Genomic DNA, 23842 nt, shown 5'->3' on the forward strand with positions numbered 1-23842 from the left:
GAGTGCAGGAACAGCGGGACATGCAGGACAGTGTTTCCTGTCACCAGCGTCAACATTAAACACTGCAGATGGAATACTCCCTCCAGGGTACATGTGCTGCACCAGGTGATGGTGTGTGTGTGTGTGTGTGTGTGAGGGGTGTGTGTGATGGTGTGTGAGTGTGAGGGGGTGTGTGTGATTGTGTGTGTGTGTGTGTGTGATTGTGAGGGGTGTGTGTGATTGTGAGGGGGTGTGTGTGATGGTGTGTGAGTGTGAGGGGGTGTGTGTGATGGTGTGTGAGTGTGTCCTGCTTTCATCTGGTTCCTCATTTCCATGGGTTTTGTTTATCCTACTCTTTATTTTTATATTTATGAGGATAGTGCGTAGACACGCTGTTCTATTGATGTATCGATGTTAGAGTGGGCTGCAGGTCCTGTTGATTTCATTTCTCAATATTATTGCATTTCTGTTTTTTCTCTCGTTTTTGTGCACTTAGTTAACTTTAACATGCTATGTAACTTAGAATTAGAACTTTTTAAACTAGTGAGGACATGGTGGTCTGCCTCTCTTTTTCTCCCTCCCTCCCTCCCTCCCTCCCTCCCTCCCTCCCTCCCTCCCTCCCTCCCTCCCTCCCTCCCTCCCTCCCTCCCTCCCTCCCTCCCTCCCTCCTCTCTCTCTCTCTCTCTCTCTCTCTCTCTCTCTCTCTCTCTCTGTCTCTCTCTTTCTCTCTCTCCCTGTCTCCCTGTCTCTCTCTGTCTCTCTCACTCCTATGTTTTCCTCCATATTGACTTTCCCAGGTCGTGCTCCTCTCCTCTTATTAGGTCAAGCTAACTGATCGATACACTGGTGTACTGGTGGGCCACAGTGTGGGCACACACACACACACAGTCAGACAAGCACACACAAAAAGACTCACGTTTCATTTATCTCTTCGAATTTTGCTGTGAAAAAAGCACTTTTTACATTAAACGTTAAAAGGGTAATATTTAATTCTTTGAGTTACGCCATGAAAGTAGTTAAGGTACATGAATGGTTGTGGATCAGTCTGCTCCCTTCTTTCTGCTCTCCTTCTCTCTCTCCTCTTCCTCTCCTTCTCTCTCTCCTCTTCCTCTCCTTCTCTCTCTCCTCTTCCTCTCCTTCTCTCTCTCCTCTTCCTCTCCTTCTCTCTCTCCTCTTCCTCTCCTTCTCTCTCTCCTCTTCCTCTCCTCTCTCTCCTCTTCCTCTCCTTCTCTCTCTCCTCTTCCTCTCCTTCTCTCTCTCCTCTTCCTCTCCTTCTCTCTCTTCTCTTCCTCTCCTTCTCTCTCTCCTCTTCCTCTCCTTCTCTCCTCTTCCTCTCCTTCTTTCTCTTCTCTTCCTCTCCTTCTCTCTCTTCTCTTCCTCTCCTTCTCTTCTCTTCCTCTCCTTCTCTCTCTCCTCTTCCTCTCCTTCTCTCCTCTTCCTCTCCTTCTCTCCTCTTCCTCTCCTTCTCTCCTCTTCCTCTCTTTCTCTCCTCTTCCTCTCCTTCTTTCTCTTCTCTTCCTCTCCTTCTCTCTCTTCTCTTCCTCTCCTTCTCTCCTCTTCCTCTTCTTCTCTCTCTTCACTTCCTCTCCTTCTCTCAAGGGGTGTTGCTGACTTCCTCCTTCTCGTCCCACTTCTTTTACACCCTCCCTGTATTCCCTCCCTCCTGAAGTCTCCTGCCCTCCGCCTCTCCCCTTTTCTTCGCTCCACTTCCCCCCTTGTCCATATCCCCTCCCCCTCTCCTTCCTTGGCTGGTTGTCAGATCCTCCCCTCCTTCCCCCCTCCTGTCCCCTCGAGCTGGTGAGTTGTGACATCTGCAGGGCTCGGCTGGTCAGCTGGCAGCAGGGGGAGGGGGTGTGGGGGAGGGGGTGGACAGACAGACAGGCGGAGAAGGGGAGGGGGGGGTGTGTGGAGGAGGAGAAGGAGGGAGGGACAAACTGAAGGAGGGACGAGTGTTGAGAGGAGAGGAGGGGGGGATTAGAGGAAATGTGAGCCTGTGTGTGTGTGGTACAGTGAGAGGGTGTGTGTGTGGTACAGTGAGAGGGTGTGTGTGTGTGGTACAGTGAGAGGGTGTGTGTGTGGTACAGTGAGAGGGTGTGTGTGTGGTACAGTGAGAGGGTGTGTGTGTGGTACAGTGAGAAGGGGGGGCTGTGGTACAGTGAGAGGGTGTGTGTGTGGTACAGTGAGAGGGTGTGTGTGTGTGTGGTACAGTGAGAGGGTGTGTGTGTGTGGTACAGTGAGAGGGGGTGTGTGTGGTACAGTGAGAGGGGGTGTGTGTGGTACAGTGAGAGGGTGTGTGTGTGTGGTACAGTGAGAGGGTGTGTGTGTGTGGTACAGTGAGAGGGGGTGTGTGTGGTACAGTGAGAGGGGGTGTGTGTGTGGTACAGTGAGAGGGGGTGTGTGTGGTACAGTGAGAGGGTGTGTGTGTGTGTGGTACAGTGAGAGGGTGTGTGTGTGTGGTACAGTGAGAAGGGGGGGCTGTGGTACAGTGAGAGGGTGTGTGTGTGTGGTACAGTGAGAGGGGGTGTGTGTGTGGTACAGTGAGAGGGGGTGTGTGTGTGGTACAGTGAGAGGGGGTGTGTGTGGTACAGTGAGAGGGTGTGTGTGGTACAGTGAGAGGGTGTGTGTGTGTGGTACAGTGAGAGGGGGTGTGTGTGGTACAGTGAGAGGGTGTGTGTGTGTGTGGTACAGTGAGAAGGGGGGGGGGTGGTACAGTGAGAGGTGTGTGTGTGTGTGTGTATGGTACAGTGAGAGGGTGTGTGTGGTACAGTGAGAGGGGTGTGTGTGTGTGGTACAGTGAGAGGGTGTGTGTGTGTGTGTGTGTGGTACAGTGAGAGGGTGTGTGTGTGTGTGGTACAGTGAGAGGGTGTGTGTGTGTGCGTGTGGTACAGTGAGAGGGTGTGTGTGTGTGCGTGTGGTACAGTGAGAGGGTGTGTGTGTGTGTGTGTGTGTGTGTGTGTGTGTGGTACAGTGAGGGTGTGTGTGTGTGGCAGACAGCCAGCTTGTGCCATCTGCCAGCCTGTCAGGGTTCCTCTCATTAACACTGGGGTTAATTGCTGTGGCAGCTCAGAGCCAGTGTCTAACATTCCCCTGGGGACCCGGAGACACACAGGAGAGGCCTGTGTGTGACAGTGTGTGTGTGTGTGTGTGTGTGTGACAGTGTGTGTGTGTGTGACAGTGTGTGTGTGTGTGTGTGTGACACTGCCACCCGTCTCCTGATGTATAAATGGTTAACAACAACCTGCTAGGTTCTGAAAGAGCCTTGACACGTGTGGAGCAGGGAGGAACAGTGCAGAGAAAACAACAATATGGCCGTGTGTGTGTGTGTGTGTGTGTGTGTGTGTCTAAGGGCAAGGGCGTGTGTGTGTTTGTATTTTCTGATGAATTATGCCTTGCTGCTTTAATGATGTGAAAAAAATTGGGTTTACAGAACCAATGACTTGCCCCGGGGGTAAACACACACTCACACACTCTCCGTTTCACACACACACTCACACACTTAGGGACGAAGGGTGGGATGCCGGCCATTTGCATGTTATTACTGCATATTCATAACTCATTTTGTTAGGCTTGCCTAATAGGTTTGAGTGACAGCATGAGAAATCGAGAGCCTGTTTTGATGCGTGCACACACACACACACACACACACACAAATACGGCAGATAAATATGTCTCTACCGGTTCTCTCTCTTCGTCTGAATGATTGGTATGACCCTTCTGGTTCGCGGGTGACAGAAAGAGATGGAGAGCGAGAGTGTTTCTCAAATTGGTTAGGGTGTCATCGTAACATGAGCATATTTGTTAAGACAAGCAGTTGGAACATTAGACACTCGTGGATGTATTTCTTAGCTACATTTTCGACATTCATTTTCATAATGGTATTTTATTGTTGTGTATGGAAACTTTTCTTTAAGAAACATGCTATAATTTTAATGTTTTTGTAAAAATAAATAAATGGGATGCATTTATAGTCATAATGTCTTAATTCATAAACACATAATTAGATGAATGGGTACAGTATACGTGATATTTATTGATGCAATTAACCACATTTAATACATTTAAAATTACATGTTATTTTGGAGAAAATCTTTCTCATATTTCACACCACAGATCAAATGAAAAAGCTAACAAAAGGAATTATTAGATTAGCGTGTGTGTGTGTTTAAATGCAACCAGCAATCTGCCTTCATTTATTCATGTGTGTGTGTGTGTGTAAATGAACATGTACAAGCCTTTGTGTACATGTGTGTGTGCGCCTGTAAGAGTGTGTGTGTGTTTTCAGATAGACCCATCATGGTGGAAAACGTCCTCAGTCACAAGGACAATGTACTCGCTTCCCTGTAAAGCGAGCTGGCAGATAAATAGGGATGAAACAGGCTGCAGTTTCTCTTCATTCAACACCTCCTCTATTCAACTCTGTCTCAAAGCCTGGCTTCTTGAAGTTTTACTTAAAACTCTGTCTCAAAGCCAAACTGTTTAAAGTTATAGAAAGAGTTCAGAATTCTAGCAGAACAGTCATATAGGTAATGAAAGGCAGATAATTGAGACAGAATCCGGCCGTTTTGAGAAATGTTCCAGAGGAAAAAAGGCCCAAAACTGTGTCAAAGTACCGATAAGGCGTTCTGTCTTGGAAAAAAGAGATTGAGAGCTTGTCAATGAATATTTCATGTTTGTGAAATGTTTCAGGACTGGTGAATCCTAATATGTCGTCTGTGCCAGTCTTCTCTCCCTCTCCTGTCTCGCCTCTGTGATTTCACCACAGGAGGAATCGGAGGTGGTTTTGAAGACGCTTGTCTAATATATATAATTCTCAGAGCTTCCCCTCCTCTTTTGTAAATCATGGCACTTTTTGTGTCTTGTCTTCTTGTTGAGATGTGTTTTGGGGTGGGTGAACGAAGCTCTTTGTAAGCCTTGAGTGTTTGTGTGTGTGTGAGCGAGGGTTCTTCCAAACTTTTGACTCTTTCATATCTAAATATGAGATACTCTGAGTGAATCTGAGAGAGCTGGGGTGTGCAAAAGGGATGGTGTCTGGGTGTGAATGCTGCTGTGTGTGTGTGTGTGTGTGTGAGTGAATGCTGCTGTGTGTGTGTGTGTGTGTGTGTGTGTGTGTGTGTGTGTGAATGCTGCTGTGTGTGTGTGTGTGTGTGCTTGTGCTGTGTGTGTGTGTGTGTGCGACAGCTGTGTGGGACACTTCAGGCTCTGTTGAGACCCTCCCTGCCACAGTGCTGAGCATGATACCTGTCATCTGTCAGCCAGAACGCTGCACACACATCATACACACACACACACACCATATACCACACACAAACACACACAATACACCACACACACACCACAACCTCTGATCACATTTGATTTGTATAGCTGTTTGTACAAGGAATGTCAGCTGGCTTCACAGAAAGGTTTTTAATGTAGCCTTAAATGTAGAGATGGCATCAGCCTCCCTGACTGAAACAGGAAATGTGAGACAGGAAGTGTGTTCCAGAGGAGAGAAGCACTACATGAGAACGCCCCCACCCCGCTGCTTTCATCCTGATGTTAGGAACCACAAGATACCCAGCGACACACACACACACACACACACACAAACCAGCCACTCACCAGCCAACCATATCTGTATGCATGCTGCTCCTCCAGCCTTCCTGCTCTCTGTTCCCCCAGGCACACAGCTGGACGTGGGGAGAGGGCAGGGCCGGGCCCCCTCATACTGGAGCTCAGCAGGAGGAGCGGCCTCCCCCACAGCCTGGACGTCTGCTCACTCAGACCCACTCAGGTACGGCTGGCTCAGACCCAGCCTCCTCACATCCTCCTTCAAATACCCTTATTAACACCTTGAACTGTAGTATCTGGGGCTGGTGGATGGGGGTGGAGCATGGGGGTGGAGCATGTGGGTGGAGCATGTGGGTGGAGCATGGGGGTGGAGCATGGGGGTGGAGCATGGGGGTGGAGCATGGGGGTGGAGCATGGGGGTGGAGCATGGGGGTGGAGCATGTGTCGGGGTAGCATGGGGGTGTAGCATGGGGATGTAGTCTGTCCTCTGGATGTGGTGGATGGGAGTTGTGTTGTTGTTTGTTGTTAGCGTGTGCGGTGGAGTTTTTACGATATTGCTCACATTGCACTGCCAGCAGTGCTACATGTGTTGCGTGTTTAACAGCAGGCACCGCGTGTGATAAATTACCAGCATATCTGGCCCAGAGGTTAGAAAATGGCGTCCGGGATTAAAAACGTCGTTTTATGGCTTCCCACACCTCCTTATGGGGTGTCAGTAAATTATACCCACTGCTGTTTTACTGTCTGCGGCTTGCTCTAACACACACACACACACACACTGGTGCTTGTGGTAAACCAAAACTCGTCCGTGTTAGTTGTTTATGTGTGTGTTTGCTCTTTGAATCATTGGAAGCGTTTATCAGTGCTTTGTAAGATTATGCACATGGAGGTTTGACCCTTTCTCTGACCAGACTCATAGTTCCTCTAGCAGCATGCTCATGTTGTTTTCAGCTTGTTTATCGTTTCATTCACATAAACACAAACACACAGACACATATACAAACACGTGCAGGGCCCACACACACACACACACACAGGCTCTCACAAACACACACATGGGCTCTCGCAAACATGCGCGCACACACACAAACATAGTGCACGCAACTACATTTGTTTGGGGTTTCCTGTAGCTGGAGGAGAAGGAGAGAGTGAGACACCTGAAGGAGAAGGAGGAGAGACTGAAGGAGCAAGAGGAGGAGTGGAGGGAAGAGAGGAGGAGGATGAGGAAGAACAGAGAGGAGGAGAAGGCCAGGAAGCTGTCTACTGAAAAACTGGCGGAGAAGGCGGCCATTTTGCAAACAGAGGTGAGGAGTTGAAGGGGCAATGTGTAGAAGGATACCCTATTAAAGGCCTCACTACGTCCAAGGCCTTAGTGAGAACCGGAGTTAATGTGCCATGCATTCATCCAATGTCCTCCACCTTAATGTGCTCTATGATGGAATAATAACCATTAGCAACATAGGCTGCAGAGATATTAGTAATGTGGCCATTTGTAAGGCAACTCCACTCACCCAGTTGTGAATAGATATAAATGTGTGAAACACGAGTTTCTGTGCCACCTGAAGGGTTATGAGCTCCCGTTGTCTTCATACTTTTATGATGATTGGTGTCAGTTAAGAGTTACAGACACGGGTTCGCAATCAATGCATAGCAATCTCCCTCTTTTTCTCTGTTTTCTCGTTCCCTCTTTCTGGCTCTCTCTCCCTCTCCCTCCCTCTTTCCCTCCCTCCCCCTCTCTTTATGCATTTCTCATTCTCCCTTTTAAGGACACAGTCGGTGGGATTTCAACCTTTATATTTTCGACTTAGGCCAAGGCAAACCTTGACAGCGTTGTGAAGCCTGCAGTTTCATAACAGTATGGGATGTTTGTGTTCAGCCCCTGAGAGGTGCTCCATGGGAGGAGTCATCATCAAATCTAAATGTATTTGTACACATTATACATACTTTTTACATGCAAGCATGTCACAGACGGCTTCACATATGCCCATAGAACCCTCAACCAACCTTAACCCTCAAGGAAGGCTGTAGGTACATCAGCCACTTCCTGTCAGGTGACGTGGCAACTTCATGTTTAGTAGTTCTGTTCACAACACAGCCATGGGTCATGAGCAAGGCTTTGTCTTTACATTTAGTCATTTCTTTGTCTCTATTTCTCCCTCTCTCTTTTTCTCTCTGTCCCACCTATCTCTTTCCCTCCCTTCATCCCTCTCTTCTCTCTCCTTCCCTTCCTATTTCTATGACTCATTCTATCCGAGAACACAAACAAAGGAACAACAACAAACCCCAAATCCTGCTTCACTTTAATTCAGACCTCAGAACAAGATCCCCCCCCACACACACACACACACTCTCACACACACACACACTCTCACACACAACACGCACTCAACACCGTCAAATTAATCTGCAAAATATTGATTTGAGGAGCGGAGGCTTGTGATGTGTCTGCATATTAATAGGAGCCCTCGTCCTCCGTGCCCCTACTGGAACTTCCTCATATCTTCATAATTGATTAATGTTCCTTTGTGAAGTGGGCATGAATAATGCATTAGTCTACCAGCTTCCCCCGGGCTGATGAGAAAATGTTTAATTTCAGTAAATGTAGCTCTCTGCCGGGCTGTGTGGCTCTCATGAGGGGGGGGGGGGGGGGGTCAGAGTGGAGAGGTGTGTTAGTGTATAGAGGGTGTGTTAGTGTATAGAGGTGTGTTAGTGTATAGAGGGTGTGTTAGTGTATAGAGGTGTGTTAGTGTATAGAGGGTGTGTTAGTGTATAGAGGTGTGTTAGTGTATAGAGGGTGTGTTAGTGTATAGAGGGTGTGTTAGTGTATAGAGGGTGTGTTAGTGTATAGAGGGTGTGTTAGTGTATAGACGGTGTGTTAGTGTATAGAGGGTGTGTTAGTGTATAGAGGGTGTGTTAGTGTATAGAGGGTGTGTTAGTGTATAGAGGGTGTGTTAGTGTTGTATGTACAGGTTACTTATGATAGGATGGTGGTATGGAACCGAGGTGAAAGGGATGTTCCTGTGACATGGTACAACAGCAGAAACATGCTTTTCAGACACGCAACCAGGAAGTCACACAGACCGATAAATTACCAGGTGAATTACGCCGCGGTAGGTAAATATGCATCCTCATAGTGTGGCTCAATAATTATTTAAAAAAGAAAATTCAGATGAGGCCAAGCCTTGTGTCTCTGTCACGTCGGGTTAACTTGGCCATGTAGTAGACATTGCCAGGGGCTAGCGAATGACCAGTCACTTGAATTATCTGGCCCATGAATTTGCACGCTGAACCAAATGAGCTCTGATGAGATTCTTCTCTAGCAGCCGGTGGTTTGGTAGGGAGGGGGACGACACACGCTGGCACAGCCTGGCACAGCCTGGCAGCACTCATCTGGCTAACGATACTAATTATGCTAAACAGGAGCCTAACGAGGATGAGGGATTGAAGAGCTCCCTCAGACGAAGGGGCGAGGGAGGGAGGTGAGGGAGGGGGGTGAGGGAGGGAGGGGGGCGAGAGCCACCTGATTGTTAGCATCTGTTGTGTGTGTGCTGAAAAGATAAATGATGAATGGATGCCAGTTAATTTGCTTTCCTCTCAGAACAAACAAGCACCCTCAAACACTGCCCTAGAAGCAGACACACACACACACAAACTGGCAGACGCACACAGAAGCAGACAGAGATACGTACACACACACACCTCCCAGCAGCTTAGCCTTGGAGCCGCCTTGTTGAACCAGAGCCAGAGAACTAACACACGGACACATAAGGAGAGGAAGCTAATTGAATAACCACTACTTATCCCTTAACAAGAAACATAATTAAATATGCTAATCAGCTTGGGTAATATCATTACCTCCACCGTGTGAGAGCATGCTCCCTGTGTGTGCGTGTGTGTGTGTGTGTGTGTGTGTGGTAAAGCACATTAGAGCAGTAGAAAAGACAGACATGTTTGTTTAATTAGCGGCCAGAGGAACACAGTCCGGCACACATCAGGTGCTCGCTGGTTTGGGCTGGGCTGTACTAGCAGGGCTGTACTAGCTGGGCTGTACTAGCAGGGCTGTACTAGCTGGGCTGTACTAGCTGGGCTGTACTAGCAGGGCTGTACTAGCTGGGCTGTACTAGCTGGGCTGTACTAGCTGGGCTGTACTAGCTGGGCTGTACTAGCTGGGCTGTACTAGCAGAGAAGAGAAGAGTTCACTTGTGTGACATTTTGGTTTACATGTTGCTGTTTTATGTCTGTACATAAACCCACATAAAAATGTTGCATATCAAGTTATGGTGTGTGGTGTGTGTGGTGTGTGTGTGAGTCTCCTCAGGCCTGCGATGTGATATGTCTGATGTTTGCCAAGTTTATTTTAAGAGTGTTTCATATTTCCACATACTTCCCTTATTCAAGCCAGGCCCATCATTACCCTGGCCCAGATAGAGCCAGGCCTGAGAGAGCCACGCCTTGCCCAGACAGAGCCAGAGTTCTGGGGGAGGAACCAGGCTAGCTCAACCACAGAGACCAGCAGCTTCCAGCCCGCCTCCAACACAACCACAGCTACTGACATCTATTATGAATGGAGAGAAGGGAGGAGCAGGGAGGCAGGGACAGACTGTCTTTGTTGAGAGGAGAGAGAGTGGAGGAAGGGAGAGAGAGAGGCCCCCACCACAGATTTATGTTCTACAAAAACGTACAAACCGTCCACCCACAGTCTCAATTGTTACCCACCCACTTTTTATTTTCAACAATCACTCACTCTGTGTGTGTGTCTTTGACCATGACTGTCCCTGTTTGTCCCTCACTGGAGGTTCCGACGCAATCAACTTCCAAATGCTAGCAGTTCCTCTTAGCATCCAATGCCAGCAGTTCCTCTGGGCAGTATTTAGCATCTAATGCTAGCATGCAGGGCAATAGGATGAATATGCTAATCTGTCATATTCGCTGAGTCTGGATTCTGTGCCCTAATTTATTTAAGACAGATTAGATCACCCCTAAAACACACATGCACATGCATACAGATGCAAACACACACCTATTAAAATATCAGAATGAAATTGCCTGACCTGGCTGTGAAAACTAGATTAATTCTTTATGTTAGCATCAAGGTATAAAGAAAATAGATGACTTTGCTTTTTTTTTTATACACCTTAGCGTATTTAAGCCATTTATGACATTAACTAAGGCTCATGTTATGCAAACGCACTTTGCAAGTCAAAGTCCCTTAGCCGGAGAGAGAGACACGATTATTAAAATGTTGACGCTAGTTCTTTGCAATCGACCACAAGGAAAGTGCAGTTTTGCATTCTTAGAAAAAAAGTTTTGAACACTTGCTTGTTTATGAAGGCTAAAACCCTGGCGTGTGTGTGTGTGTGTGTGTGTATGCGCAAGTGTGTGATTCTCTGCACACACAGACGGTGTGGGAATGGTGTATGTGAGAGTCCATTCATTTTTCATTCTTAGTTAAGTTTGTCAAACCCAACTGGGGCAAAGTGGGACGAAAGGATCCGTCAACTGGGAGGATAACGGATAGGATGGAGGGATATCGGTTAGGATGGAGGGATATTGGTTAGGATGGAGGGATATCGGTTAGGATGGAGGGATATCGGTTACGATGTAGTAGTTGTTGGATCACTACCTGTTGTATCTCACATCATATACAAAAAGACACTATAGACATACAGCGCATTTGCCAGGAATCCTTTTTGTATGGAAACAAATCAGTGACTTAATATTTTTTATTTTAAAAGGTATTGAATACTTAATATTGAAAATTAAACGACACCGAATTCTCATATGAATATATTTCAATATAAAATAAAATACAGGTTGCTCAAATTCGATCTTAAAATATTTAGGCCTATCAAATTCGAGCCAAAAAATGTTGAGCTTAAAGAATTCCGATTGCCACATCCGGGAAATCAAGGATTGGTAAAGCAATTGAGCCTCAATGCAAGATTTGATCACAACGGATTCACCGAAGCATGGTTGTTTTCCATGGTAGTCCTGGTAGTCCAATTCTTTGGCCTCAAATTTTTTTGGATCAAAATATTTCGTCTTGAATTTGATAGGCTTAATTTTGTTTGCCTAAACATGTTTAAGCTCTGAATTGTTTTTACATTACATTTTTTACAAATATATAATCATATGTGAATTCAGTGTTGTTGAAATGTCAATATTAAGTATCCTATGCCTTTTAAAATTCAATTATATTTTCAGCCTTTCTAAACTTTTCACTCACAGTGAAAGGAGAGGAGAACAGAGAAGCCTAAAACAGAGGAGTTTAAAGCAGAGCAGTTAGAGTACAGTAGAGTCTGCATCAAGTACTCATCAATGTATTTTGTACCTTTTAAAAAAATATATTTTTTCAACTTTCTTTTCACATACGACACAACGTTTCAAGTTTCTTCCCAAAATGTTATCAAACTTTTCTAGTACTTTTTTACCTTTAAAAAATAAATGATCAAAAAAGAATTCACACAGAACAACCAAAATGACATCGTTTTTGAGAATCTCTTTTTCCCAAAACCTTGTTTTCGAAAGAATTTTTTCAATCTTTCAAAACAGTTTTTTCATACACAACACAGCACAAAAAACGTTTCTAGTTTATTCATATTTATTTTTAGTAAAATGTCAATCTTTTGAAACTTTTATCCAAACCTTTTTTCAACACAATCACATCCTCTTGTCTACAAAACCACAATCTGTCCCAATTAAGACAGGCTTAACAACAATTTAGTACACAAACGTATCATATGAATTACATTCAGTATCAGATGTTTCTGCATTGTAAGCAGCAGTGTGTCGGCTTGTTGGGTTAGCCTCGACGCTGTACACAGTTTCCGATGTTGCTGCTGCTGATTGGACAGCCTCCCTGGGAAGAAGCAGTGCATGCTGGGAGTTTAGTGCTGTTCCAGGCAGAGCCGGGTCACCTGACCTCGGTACGCCTGAGAGGAGTGCTTCACCATGGTAACCACCCCACGTCTCCCCCCCAGCCCCACAGTCGTCAGACATCAACTGGTCCCGTCTCCCCCACCCCCCAGCAAGACTTTGATTGGCTGCACAATTGAAATGTCATGCTTCAGCAACAAACGCACACACATACATACACACACACACACGGACACACACACAATCATTTCTCGCACGTGAGCAGACGGTGCGTGGAGAGGGCAGGGCTGGCTGTACGCTGTCAAACTGGAGAGAAAGCAGAGTCACAAACAAACCCAGAGATGAGAGGAGGTCCTTAACGTCATGTGTAGTATTCTAAACATATCAGCCCTCAGTCTTTCCATTATGTGAGTGTGTGTGTGAGAGTGTTTTCTGGGTGACTTGTGTGTGCTAGGCAGGGGAAGCAGACTCGGAACATCAAAGCAGAGAGCTTGTCGCAGATGTAGGAGTCAGAATCAAATGAATATTAATGTGGAACCAATTACCTGGGGGAAATGTTGTGGGTGGGTTGGTTTTGCTAACGCGCGTCTCACCTTTGGCAAAGAGGAACCTGCAGGGGGACTAGCCTGGAGGACGGACGGAGGCTGTGGATTTGAGTTTTCCTTAACAAGCTTGTCTGGTCCTGTTGAAACACTATTATGACACACACCTACACACACAATAACACACCTACACACACACACACACACACTTCCTCCTCATCAGACTGGCTGTGGAACTAGACAGGAGTTCTGCATATTTAAGAGGAGACATCCTGAACAAAATCCTCATTTAGTTCTCCCATCTCCCAGTAGACCTGCCCTGTCTTACTGCTGCTCTCAGCGGCAGGAGAAACCTGTGTTGGTCATGTGATCTGTCACACAGAAGGAGAGCACAGGAAGAACATGCTGACTGTGCACAGAAAGACCTGGGACATGAACTCATCTGGGCACCAAACCTGACCCCAAGCTGGCATCGAACCCACAGCCCAGGACCTTCTGGGCTGTGGAGCAGCAGCCCAAGGATCGTAATTAGTGTAGTCGTGTTTGTATTAGTACTTGTATTAATTGTAATAGTAGTAGTATAGTAATAGTAGTAGTAGTTTAAGTGCTCATCTCCTGCAACACACTTAGAACCCTTGCCTCCTAAGTGCCCCCCCCCCCACACACACACACACACACAGTTAGAGTCCTTGGAGCCAGTTCTAAATCAGCGTTAAAGCCCCAATAATAGAGCCCACGTCCCCATTGATTGGACCTCATATGTTTACAGCTCACTTTAATTGGCTAAAAATACCATTTGTCAGCCGCGTGTGTGTGTCCATGGACAGGGCTGTGTATTGATTGATCAGCTGCAGGACCTGTCCTTTCCTCACCACACAGAGGGCCAGCCCCTGCCCGCTCCACTGAGGGAAATGGCCCCATCGATTTCCTTAACTTGAGCCCAAATGCTAAAGATTTTTGGATAAGCTTTCTCATTACTTAAGCTGAAATCAATGGGGGCGAGCATGGCTTTAATGAACGAGCAGCCATGCTCCTGATTGGCTCTGCTCATCCCTGGCCTGGCCTAGCCTGGTCGATGGCTCTAGAAGGGAGGGGAAGGGGGGGGGGGGGTCAGCCTGATAGGTTGTCACACACACAGACAGTAGTGATGGTGGTGACTGCTCTGTCAAAAATAAATAAAAAGGTTGTTCCTCAGCAACTGAGCTCGCTCTCCCTTTGTCTTACTGTCAGGGACAGCACACAATGGTTGTGGTGTGTGTGTGTGTGTGTACTGTGTGTGTGTGTGTGTGTGTGTGTGTGTGTGTGATCGAGATCTAGAAGGTCTGGTCTAGTAGGTATAGTCTACTTCCCCTCCCCTCTCCTGCCTTCCTCCACCTCACTCCTACGGTATCCTGCCTTTAAATCTCATAAATATGGAACAAGACTGATGAGATTCACGGACAAGAAAAGAATCAAAATCTATTGTTGCGTGTCCTTTACCCGTGTAAAGTTTGGATTAAATGTCACACATTAGCATGTGAACTTTTAAATGAGCTTGTTTGCTCTCCGGCGTGGTCATGTAAATACCCAGGCTGAACGCGGGACAGGGATTGGTTGGGGGGGGGGGGGGGGGCGGCGGAGGACCCGGGGACACATTTGACCGTTGCACCGACAATTAAGCCCCATCTGGGGACCCTACTGCCAAACAGCTCTATCGACTGCTCATGTCTGCCACCCCAGACCTGAATAAGAGAACGCTGATGGGAGTCAGCTGGTGTTTTGATTGACAAGCAGCACTCATGCATCACTCCCCATATAAAACCCCTCATGTGTTATTCAGTGCTCGCTGCTTTGAAACTCTGTGTGTTTGTGTGTGTGTGTGTGTGTGTGTGTGTGTGTATGTACGTGCCTGTGAGTTTATCAGTCGGTCGGGTACTGAAAGCTGCCATTGAAAATGAGAATGTTTTCTTCCTGACTTTCCAGGTTAAATAAAGGTTGAATAACAGAAGCCAGTAGATCCTGCGCTGGTCTAGAAACAAGCGTGCGTATGGGCTCCTCTGTCATGGGTGGAGCTCCTCTGTCATGGGTGGAGCTCCTCTGTCATGGGTGGAGCTCCTCTGTCATGGGTGGAGCTCCTCTGTCATGGGTGTGCGTATGGGCTCCTCTGTCATGGGTGTGCGTATGGGCTCCTCTGTCATGGCTGGAGCCGTGTATGAAGATGTCCTAAACCAGGACATGGAGCACGCTGGAAGGGGACACCTGTTTCCTGTCATGTGACAGCATCATGACGTCAGATGGCTGAGCGGTTAGGGAATCGGGCTACTAATCAGAAGGTTGTTGGTTTGATTCCCGCACGTGACAAATGACGTTGTGTCCTTGGGCAAGGCACTTCACGCTACTTGCCTCGGAGGGGAATGTCCCTGTACTTACTGTAAGTCGCTCTGGATAAGAGCGTCCCCTAAATGACTACATGACGTGTCTCACATGTCCGTCTAGGTACAGTAAAACATGATCTATGCCGGGGATTTCTGTCCAAACGACATAGGTACTCAACATTACTGGATAATCACGAATATCTTGTTTGTTGCCATTAGGACCCTGTAGTCTTTTCTCTGCAGGCCTCATAACTGTCGGAATGCTCCGGAACAAATATCTACCATGTTTCCAGCGGACGTCTCCGCTCAGTAATGTTTGTATTCATAATCGTCTGGTTTTTGTGTGCCCCCAACTGGATGAGGTATCTTAAAGATGTTCTTTGAACACAAAAATCTAGATTGCTTACAGAGTTTTTGTGTGTGTGTGTGTGTCAGTGTGTGTGTGTGTCTGACAGTGTGTGTGTGTGTGTGTCTAACAGTGTGTGCGTTGTCCCCGGTGTGCCCTGCAGGGGGGGGGGGGGGTTCTGTAACACTAAACAGCTGAGAAGGTGGAACACCTCACCCCTAAAAACAGCCCCCCCCCCCCCCCCCCAGCCCAGGACAGGACAGGGGCTGTGTTCAGCTGAGATAAACAGTGTTTCTGATCAAAGGCTACAAAGGCATAATCATGTTTGTGCCACTGAATTCTTTAACCTTTCCGTGACCCCTCGGAATGCCAGCGCTCCAATCACAAAGCCTAATTGAATCTGCCCGGCGCCCCGACTGATGAAAAAAATTGAATTGAAGGTGAAATATGAAAACAGAAGTAGGGGAGAGAGAGAGAGCTATAGGAATCACACACACACTGACACGCATACACAAACACACACACACACACACACACAACTACTTTTTTTCAATCCTGCAAGAGAATGGAAGGAGAGAAATGGGAGTGGGAGAGGAGGAGGAGGAGAGAGGGGGAGAGAGAGGGGAGAGAGGGGGGAGCGGCCTGGCTCTCTCATTACCCCGTGGTCCTTTCTGAGGATATTCCTATAGGATAATCTGATTTATTTGCAATTTTCCTTTAAGCCGCTTAGTGTTTACCTCTCAGATTAATATTTTTCTGTGTTATTAATAACCAAGTATAATTATGAGGGATGCGACTTCTCCGTGGCAGAAGGATGAGTTTGAACTGAGAAGGCTTTCATGGCTGTGTTTGCCTCAGAAAGACAGAGATGAAAAAAGTTTCAGTGAGGAGGAGGAAGAGGAGGAGGAGGAAGAAGAGGAGGAAGAGGAGAGGGACTTCAGGAAAAAGAGATGATTGAATTTGTGTGCGTCTGTGTGTGTGTGTGTGTGTCTACATACTGTGTGTGTGTGTGTGTGTGTCAGTATACTGTATATGTGTGTGACAATATGGTGTCCTTTCTGATTGATAGGGTGTCTGTGCTGGCTGCAGATTGCTGCAGCTGATTGGTTTGCAGAGAGGCTGTGATTCAGGATGAACAGCAGAGGGTGTGTGTGTGTGTGTGTGTGTGTGTGTGTGTGTGTGTGTGTGTGTGTGTGTGTGTGTGTGTGTGTGTGTGTGTGTGTGTGTGTGTGTGTGTGTGTGTGTGTGTGTGTGGACATCAGATGACTAAACATGTGGCGTATCCTCATCATAAGAATACTGGAAGAACTTGCTCCAATACCGAATAGCAAATGAGCCCGTTATTGTGACACTGGTTCCAGAGCGTCCTCAGTGTAAAAAGAGGTGTTTTCCCACCGTGTGAGGTGTGGGGTGCTGGACAGTCATATGTTGACCATTTATGGAAATAATGGTATGGTGGCGCTGTGATGACCTGTTTCCCCCCACACGCACGTGCACACGCACGTGCACACACACACAGACGAATGACAGCAATTAGAGTGGGAAACCAAGCATGTGAGGAGAGGGGAGCGCTGAGGGGCTGTGTGTGTGTTTGTCTGTGTGAGTTAGTTTTTTTTCTATTTCTAACACGCCAGTCATCTATCTAAATATCAACACACTCTCAGTCAATACCACTGGGCAACAGAAGAATTGAGAGAGAAAGAGAGAGGGATAGAGAAAGAGAGGGAGAGAGAGATGGAGAGAGAGTACTGGGATGGGGTATCATGGGAAGAGAGAGAGAGATATATATATAGAGAGAAAGAGAGAGCACTGGGTTGGGGGGTATCTCTGGTATTGGATCTGAGTATCTAATCTGCGTTGGCTCACTAAGCTGAAGTCAAGGCTTGTTCCCATGGGGCCAGCAGACGTGTTCAGTTACACCTTCACATCAAACTCCTGTTTCTGGACTCACACTCTGCAGCTACACACTGCACACACACTTACAAACACTGCACACACACATACACATTCCTGGCCTCTCAGGTCACATGACACACCTAGCACAGACCCAGCCAGCTAATCAGACCCCATCTAGAGTCAACATGGTACTGTACCACTGCTAGTTCTGTGTGTTATGATTGTCTTAAGCTTTGCTTTTTTTCTCTCTGATTTATGCCCTCCCCTGACTGTATCAGATTGTGCAGTGTTTATGGCAGGTATGTGTGTGTGTGCGTTTGTCGTGGGGGGGGGGGTATATTTACGACCACTGGACGTGTGTATAGTTAGACAGCGACTGATGAATGACTTCACTCATGATTGCTTTACACTGCAAATCATCCTCACATTAGAATCCATTTACATAAATATGTGTGTGTGTTTAAATGTGAAGAAATAAAGTGAGAGATGGAGAGAAACAGAGAGAGAGAATACAAAGGAAAGGAGGCAGTAGGCAGAGAGGGACGAAAAGGTGTGTGAATGAGAGAGAGAACCAGAATAAAACAGTGCAGCTAAGCAGTTTTTCATTGGGCATGTTTTAAGCAGTCTAAAAATCGGTCGTTTCCATTTGAATCTCAGCATGAGAACGTTAGCACATGCCTGGGAGGCTGCATCTTTGTGTGTGTGTGTGTGTGTGTGCGTGCGACCATGTGTGTGTGGCATTCTTGTTTCGCTGGCAAGCTCATTTCTCTCAGAAATCAAAGTTAAATGGGTCATCTATCATCAGAATATGGGTCCAGACCACGTCTTTCTGTTCTGTGTGTGTGTGTGTGTGGGCGTGTATATGTATGTGTGTGTGGTCTCAGCACGTGTGGGTAGATGTGTGTGTGTGTGTGGGTGTGTGTCTGGGCCACTTGTCTCTCGCTGGCTATGATTAATGGGCTACATTGCAGTGTTCAGTCATGCATGTTTCTTGGTTTATCGTTCATGCTGTCTCCAATTAAAACTCCATAAGTGACTGATGGCTTCACGCCGCTGTCCATCAATAGGGCCATCAGGGGCTGAAGGAGGATATGGGATTCTCACACTAAGTCATGTCTTTTTGACTCACAGCTAGCTATCTGCATGGTGCCTGAATGTGTGGATGTGTGCATGCTTCTTAATGCATGCGCCTAGACATTGTTCTCCTTCATACTGTATGAGAGAGAGAGGGAGAGAGAGAGAGAGAGAGAGAGAGAGAGAGAGAGGGGGGGAGGGGGAGAGAGAGAAGGGGAGAGAGGGAGAGAAATCTAACAGAGAAAGAGCACATGTGCGATACCATTTCTCATATAGCTCTAATGACATTAGCCTGATGTGTTGATTATCCTGCATCATCCAGCCAACAAGCTTTAATAATCCGCCATCCTGGTTATTATATTACCTCATATCACATCCTCTCTGCTGTTTTTCCCCTTCAATATTATTGCTCTCATTTTTCCAAATCATACAGACCTCTCTTCAGCAGATTGCAGATTGGGGTGGGGGGGGGGGTGGTTCGAGGGGGTATATGAGTGTGTGTTGGGTGGGGGGAGGTGTATCGCTGGGTGTGTGTGTGTGTGTGTGTCAGTATGACAGTGTGGCAGGTGATACAGGCTAATGTGATGATCCAGGGATATTAAGTGTTTTATAGGAGAGCTGCTACTGAGGCATATCTGTTTATGTCAGATGGAGAGGGGGGGCTAAGCCTGTGTGTGTGTGCGTGCGTGTGTGTGTGGGGGGGGGGGAAGGGGTTCCATGATGGAGGTTTCTGGGTTTTAGGTAGGGCACTAAATAAGGGCAGATTGAAGGTGGTTCCAAGTGTGTAAGGATGAAGACAGTAAGCACAAAGCAGAGCTGGTGTGGAGAGGGGTGTGTGGAGAGGGGTGTGTGTGGGGGGGGGGACGGAGGGAGGGAGGGGGGGTCAGGTGAGGGGCGAGGCAGATTTCAGGGTGGAGACCGATTGAGGAAATAAGATTTAATTTGGTGAAGACATAGAATGAGATGTGGGGTAAGGTTATATCTGGATGGGGGATTGAGATTGTTAGAGGGAATGTGATTTCATTTGCTGCCAGGACATTGAGTGATGACACACTGTGTGTGTATGTGTGTATGTGTGTATGTGTGTGTGTGTGTGTGTAAGCTGCAGGATATATAATGGGCTGTATATGGGATATCTATATGAGATTTAGCAGGGCTGCTTATTCTGGCTGCAGCTTATGGCTCAGTCCTATCTCACTCTCAACACTCCACCTCTTCCTTACACCTGGGAATAGGATATCATCTCATCCTGTGTGTGTGTGTGTGTGTGTGTGTGTGTGTGTGTGTGTATCGTGCTGATGTGTGTCAGTCTTTACATGCTTGTATGCTACCTCCTCTCCATCCATGTAATATTACTGTATTAATGCAGTGTGTGTGTGTCTGGCTGTGTGTGTGTGTGTGTGTGTGTGTCTGGCTGTGTGTGTGTGTGTGAGAGAGAGATATTAATATAAGTTCATGCCTTCTCTGATAAGACTGATACCAAATCCACCAGCCCAATTATACTTGCTATACACACACACACACACACACACACACACACACACTGTTAAGCACATACTGTTGTTGCCTTTGACTTTGTGTGTCTCCAAATGGTGTTACAGACGGCCTACTGAAATATTGTACTCACCTATAGAACACAACTACAGGAACATTGAGTACAAAACATAATTGATCTCAATCTCCTAGCCAGACCTAATGGAAGTCATTAGTGCCAGAGGCACACAGCCTGTTTTGCATTGTAAAAGAGATGGGATGGTATTTTTGACATGAGGTGAAAAATGATCCTATCTTATTAAGAAATTAAAAAAGGAACTGATAAGATGTTTGGCCCTTTGCTCAGGGCCTGTGGGGGAAGGCTGGAGAGGATGAACCTGGCTTTGGGTCGAGGAGCAGCCAATTAATCAGTGCTTCATCTAACCACAAACATCAGCATTTTATACAGCCAATGATAGTCCAGCAGGCCGTCGCTATATTATGCTAAGCCCCACCATCCACCTCCCCCAAAGCAGTAGTCCTTGGACTGACGAGAGAGGCAGGCAGAGGGAGGCAGAGGGAGGCAGAGCTAGACAGAGGCAGAGGAGAGAGGCAGAGAGAGGCACAGTGAGGCAGAGAGAGGCAGAGAGAGGCAGAGAGAGGCAGAGAGAGGCACAGTGAGGCAGAGAGAGGCAGAGAGAGGCAGAGAGAGGCAGAGAGAGGCAGAGAGAGGCAGAGAGAGGCAGAGAGAGATAAAATGCAGGGTTGAAAATACTTTGATAATGTGTGTTGAATGTTGCATCTTTTTCTTTATGTGTCGTATCAAAGGTATTACCACCTCTGGCTAATGATAAGGCATCACATCACACGACTTGTGCTTTTATAACAAGCAAAAAAATAGATGAAATACCACTATTAACTACATTGATAAGAAGTCCCCCAAAAAACTAAGAGTCATTTGATCAACTCACCAGCTAACGTGCTTCGGAAACACTGAACACGAATGGGGTTGAACTTTGGAGGATACAACGTTTGGAATCGTTGTTCGGCCCATGACACGCATCACTTCTGCATTCTTCAGTTGCAATGGAAGTTGGAGTGTCTACGACTGGCTGGTAGAAACAGCTAAATGACTACACTAGCTAGCTCTACACAACAAAAAGGACACAGGCCAGGGTGAAAATGTATATGTAGCTTGATATGGCTTTGTTTTCTGGTTAGCAACCCCCCACAGTAACCTAGTTACTGTAGCGGTTAGTGCTAGTGGACTATGAGTACTCTTCATCCTCTCTCTCCTCCTTTCACCTCAGGGCGTGTTGCTCCTGATAACCCTCCTTCCAATTAAAACCTAAAGATCTCAAATCATTTGAGACCAGAAAATAATTCAAATTAATGATGCAATCGTTTGAAGTTCTGCCTGATGAGAGGGTGCTTCGTGTTTCACATGACAGTTCCTAATAGTTTTAAGACGTCTTTACAAACAAACAGAATGGCGGTGTTATGCTGTGAGGTGACGTCATGCATGCAGGGAGAGGGGGGCGAGGGAGGGGGAGAGGGGGCCAGGGAGAGATAGAGGGGGCGAGGAAGAGAAAGAGGGGGACGAGGGAGAGAGAGAGGGGGACGAGGGAGAGAGAGAGGGGGACGAGGGAGAGAGAGAGGGGGACGAGGGAGAGAGAGAGGGGGACGAGGGAGAGAGAGAGGGGGACGAGGGAGAGAGAGAGGACGAGACACCTGACAGAGGATCTGGAGAGACTGAGAGGGAAACAAGCCAACACTAGAGAGCAGGTGAAAGACTTCACACACACACACACACACACACACGCACGCAGACACACGCACATCCAGATGTCCTGTCTGCAGCTACAGGTCATGTTGGACAGAGGAGACTGATTCAACTCAAGTGTGTGGCAGTCCTATTGGTGCTCGAGCATACAGGCTCAGAGAGAGGAAGAGGGATGTAGGGAGGGAGGGAGGGAGACTGAGAAAGGCAGGCACCACTTGATCTGCATATCGTTCATTATACCTTTGGACGAGTGCCAGGCTTCGTTGAAAGAGACATCAGAGCCATGACACAGACACACACAGGCGAGAGAGCCTACAGGTGGTGTGTGTGGGGTGTGTGTGTGTGGGGTGTGTGTGTGTGTGTGTGTGTGTGTGGGGTGTGTGTGTGTGCGCGCGCATGTAGTTGAGATGTGAGGCAGCTGTGAAATCAGCACCTGTTTAATTAAATTAGCCTGTTAATGTATTCCTATCAGCTGTCATAGAACAGCTCGGCATTAAAGGGCTCGTTAGACTAATTAGTTCATTCATTGTGTAGCACTCTGAGCCTTCATGATCTGATCGCTGTATTCTCCAGTGTGCTGGGTGAAGGTGCAGAGGGACCACCATCCCTCTCTGTCTCACTGGAGTGAGTGAGTGAGTGAGTGAGTGAGTGAGTGTGTGTGTGTGTGTGTGTAGGTGTGACTGTACATGTTAGTGTGTGTGAGGGAGCAGCTGAGTGAGCAGGGCTGCTGGCTGTGTGTGTGTGTGTGTGTGTGTGTGTGGGGGGGGGGGGGGGCTGTATATTACAGTGAAAGGTTGCATGGGGCCAATCCTCCCCCAGGTGAACACATGCCCTCCCCAGCCTGCCTCTCATCTCTCTTTTATTAGAAGTTAATATCAACCTGCCAGTCCTCACCCCCACACTCACACCTGTCCCACACTTTTTATACTTCTATTAGATCAGCCATCTCCTCTTTCTCTAGATCCATCTCCAGCCTTCATTCGCTCTCCGCCTTCTCTCTGCCCCCACTCTCTCTCTTTCAGTCTCCATCTCTCTCTCGATGTCTCTCTCTCTCTTTCAGTCTCCATCTCTCTCTATGTCTCTCTCTCTCTTTCAGTCTCCATCTCTCTCTATGTCTCTCTTTCTATTTCCATCCTTCTCTCTCCCTCTCTTTCCTATTTTAATCCCCTACTGAGGATAGACTTCGGCCAATCAAGGATTTGCACAAGCTCTCCACCACCGCCTCGACAGAGAGAATGTGGGGAGGAGGGAGGGGGGAGGGAGGGGGGAGGGGGGAGGGAGGGAGGGAGGGGGGAGGGGGTAGCAGGGGGACCTTGAGGAATAGGGGTGAGTGGGACTTTGATTGCCAAAGAAATTAGACTTCATCAGAAAAGGCTTCTCTCTCAGTGGGGGTCTGCTAATATGATAGTCCAGACTTAAGCACTCATTTGATAAAAATATTCACCGATCTGAGATTCTTTTTGGGACTTCCTGTCTGAGCCCTGCAGCCCACAGAGAATTGAGGCTTCACACACAGAGAAACGGGAAGTTTTAATCATTTCCAATGTGGCAGATTTAGGATGAGGAAAATGGCTTAAAGTGCCTCTTTTGGCCGAGTGATAGAGAGCTGTTAATGATGAGATGATTCTGGAGCTCCAGCCAGCCTGGGAAGTCCTCTACGACCTCACACTAGGTGTGTGTGTGTGTGTGTGTGTGTGTGTGTGTGTGTGTGTGAGAGAGAGGAGAGTGTGTGTGTGTGTGAGGGAGATGGTTATGAAGGTGAGGGGGTGAGCATGCTTGTGTGTGTTAGCATGGTGCTAGGGCTGCATGAGTGTCCTGTGTTAGATTAGTGAGGAGAAGAGGAGGCCAGACAGATGATGAGCTCACACACACACTATGACACACACACACACTCTCACACTCTCACATACACACACACAGTTCAGAAGTTCAGCCACTGTCTGCATCCCTTAACATTGCGATGCAGAGT

General features: G+C 47.3%; 1 protein-coding gene across 13 annotated transcripts in view; it reads left to right on the forward strand.

The window, feature by feature from the left end:
- Positions 1-23842, forward strand: part of LOC146274680 (uncharacterized) — a 67631-nt gene that overhangs the window by 10119 nt on the left and 33670 nt on the right. For all 13 annotated transcript variants that reach the window (XR_014766276.1, XR_014766277.1, XR_014766278.1 and 10 more), the window contains 2 exons: positions 5641-5752; positions 6660-6833. Coding sequence is in view for 10 of the 13 variants with exons in the window: in XM_084702774.1 (XP_084558900.1) it covers positions 5641-5752; positions 6660-6833 (286 nt within the window). In the remaining 3 variants the exon portion in view is untranslated. The remainder of the gene's footprint in view (positions 1-5640; positions 5753-6659; positions 6834-23842) is intronic.

Source organism: Hypomesus nipponensis, chromosome 8, assembly GCF_054491055.1.
Source record: "Hypomesus nipponensis isolate SF chromosome 8, ASM5449105v1, whole genome shotgun sequence".
In the NCBI taxonomy this organism is placed as follows: Eukaryota; Metazoa; Chordata; class Actinopteri; order Osmeriformes; family Osmeridae; genus Hypomesus; species Hypomesus nipponensis.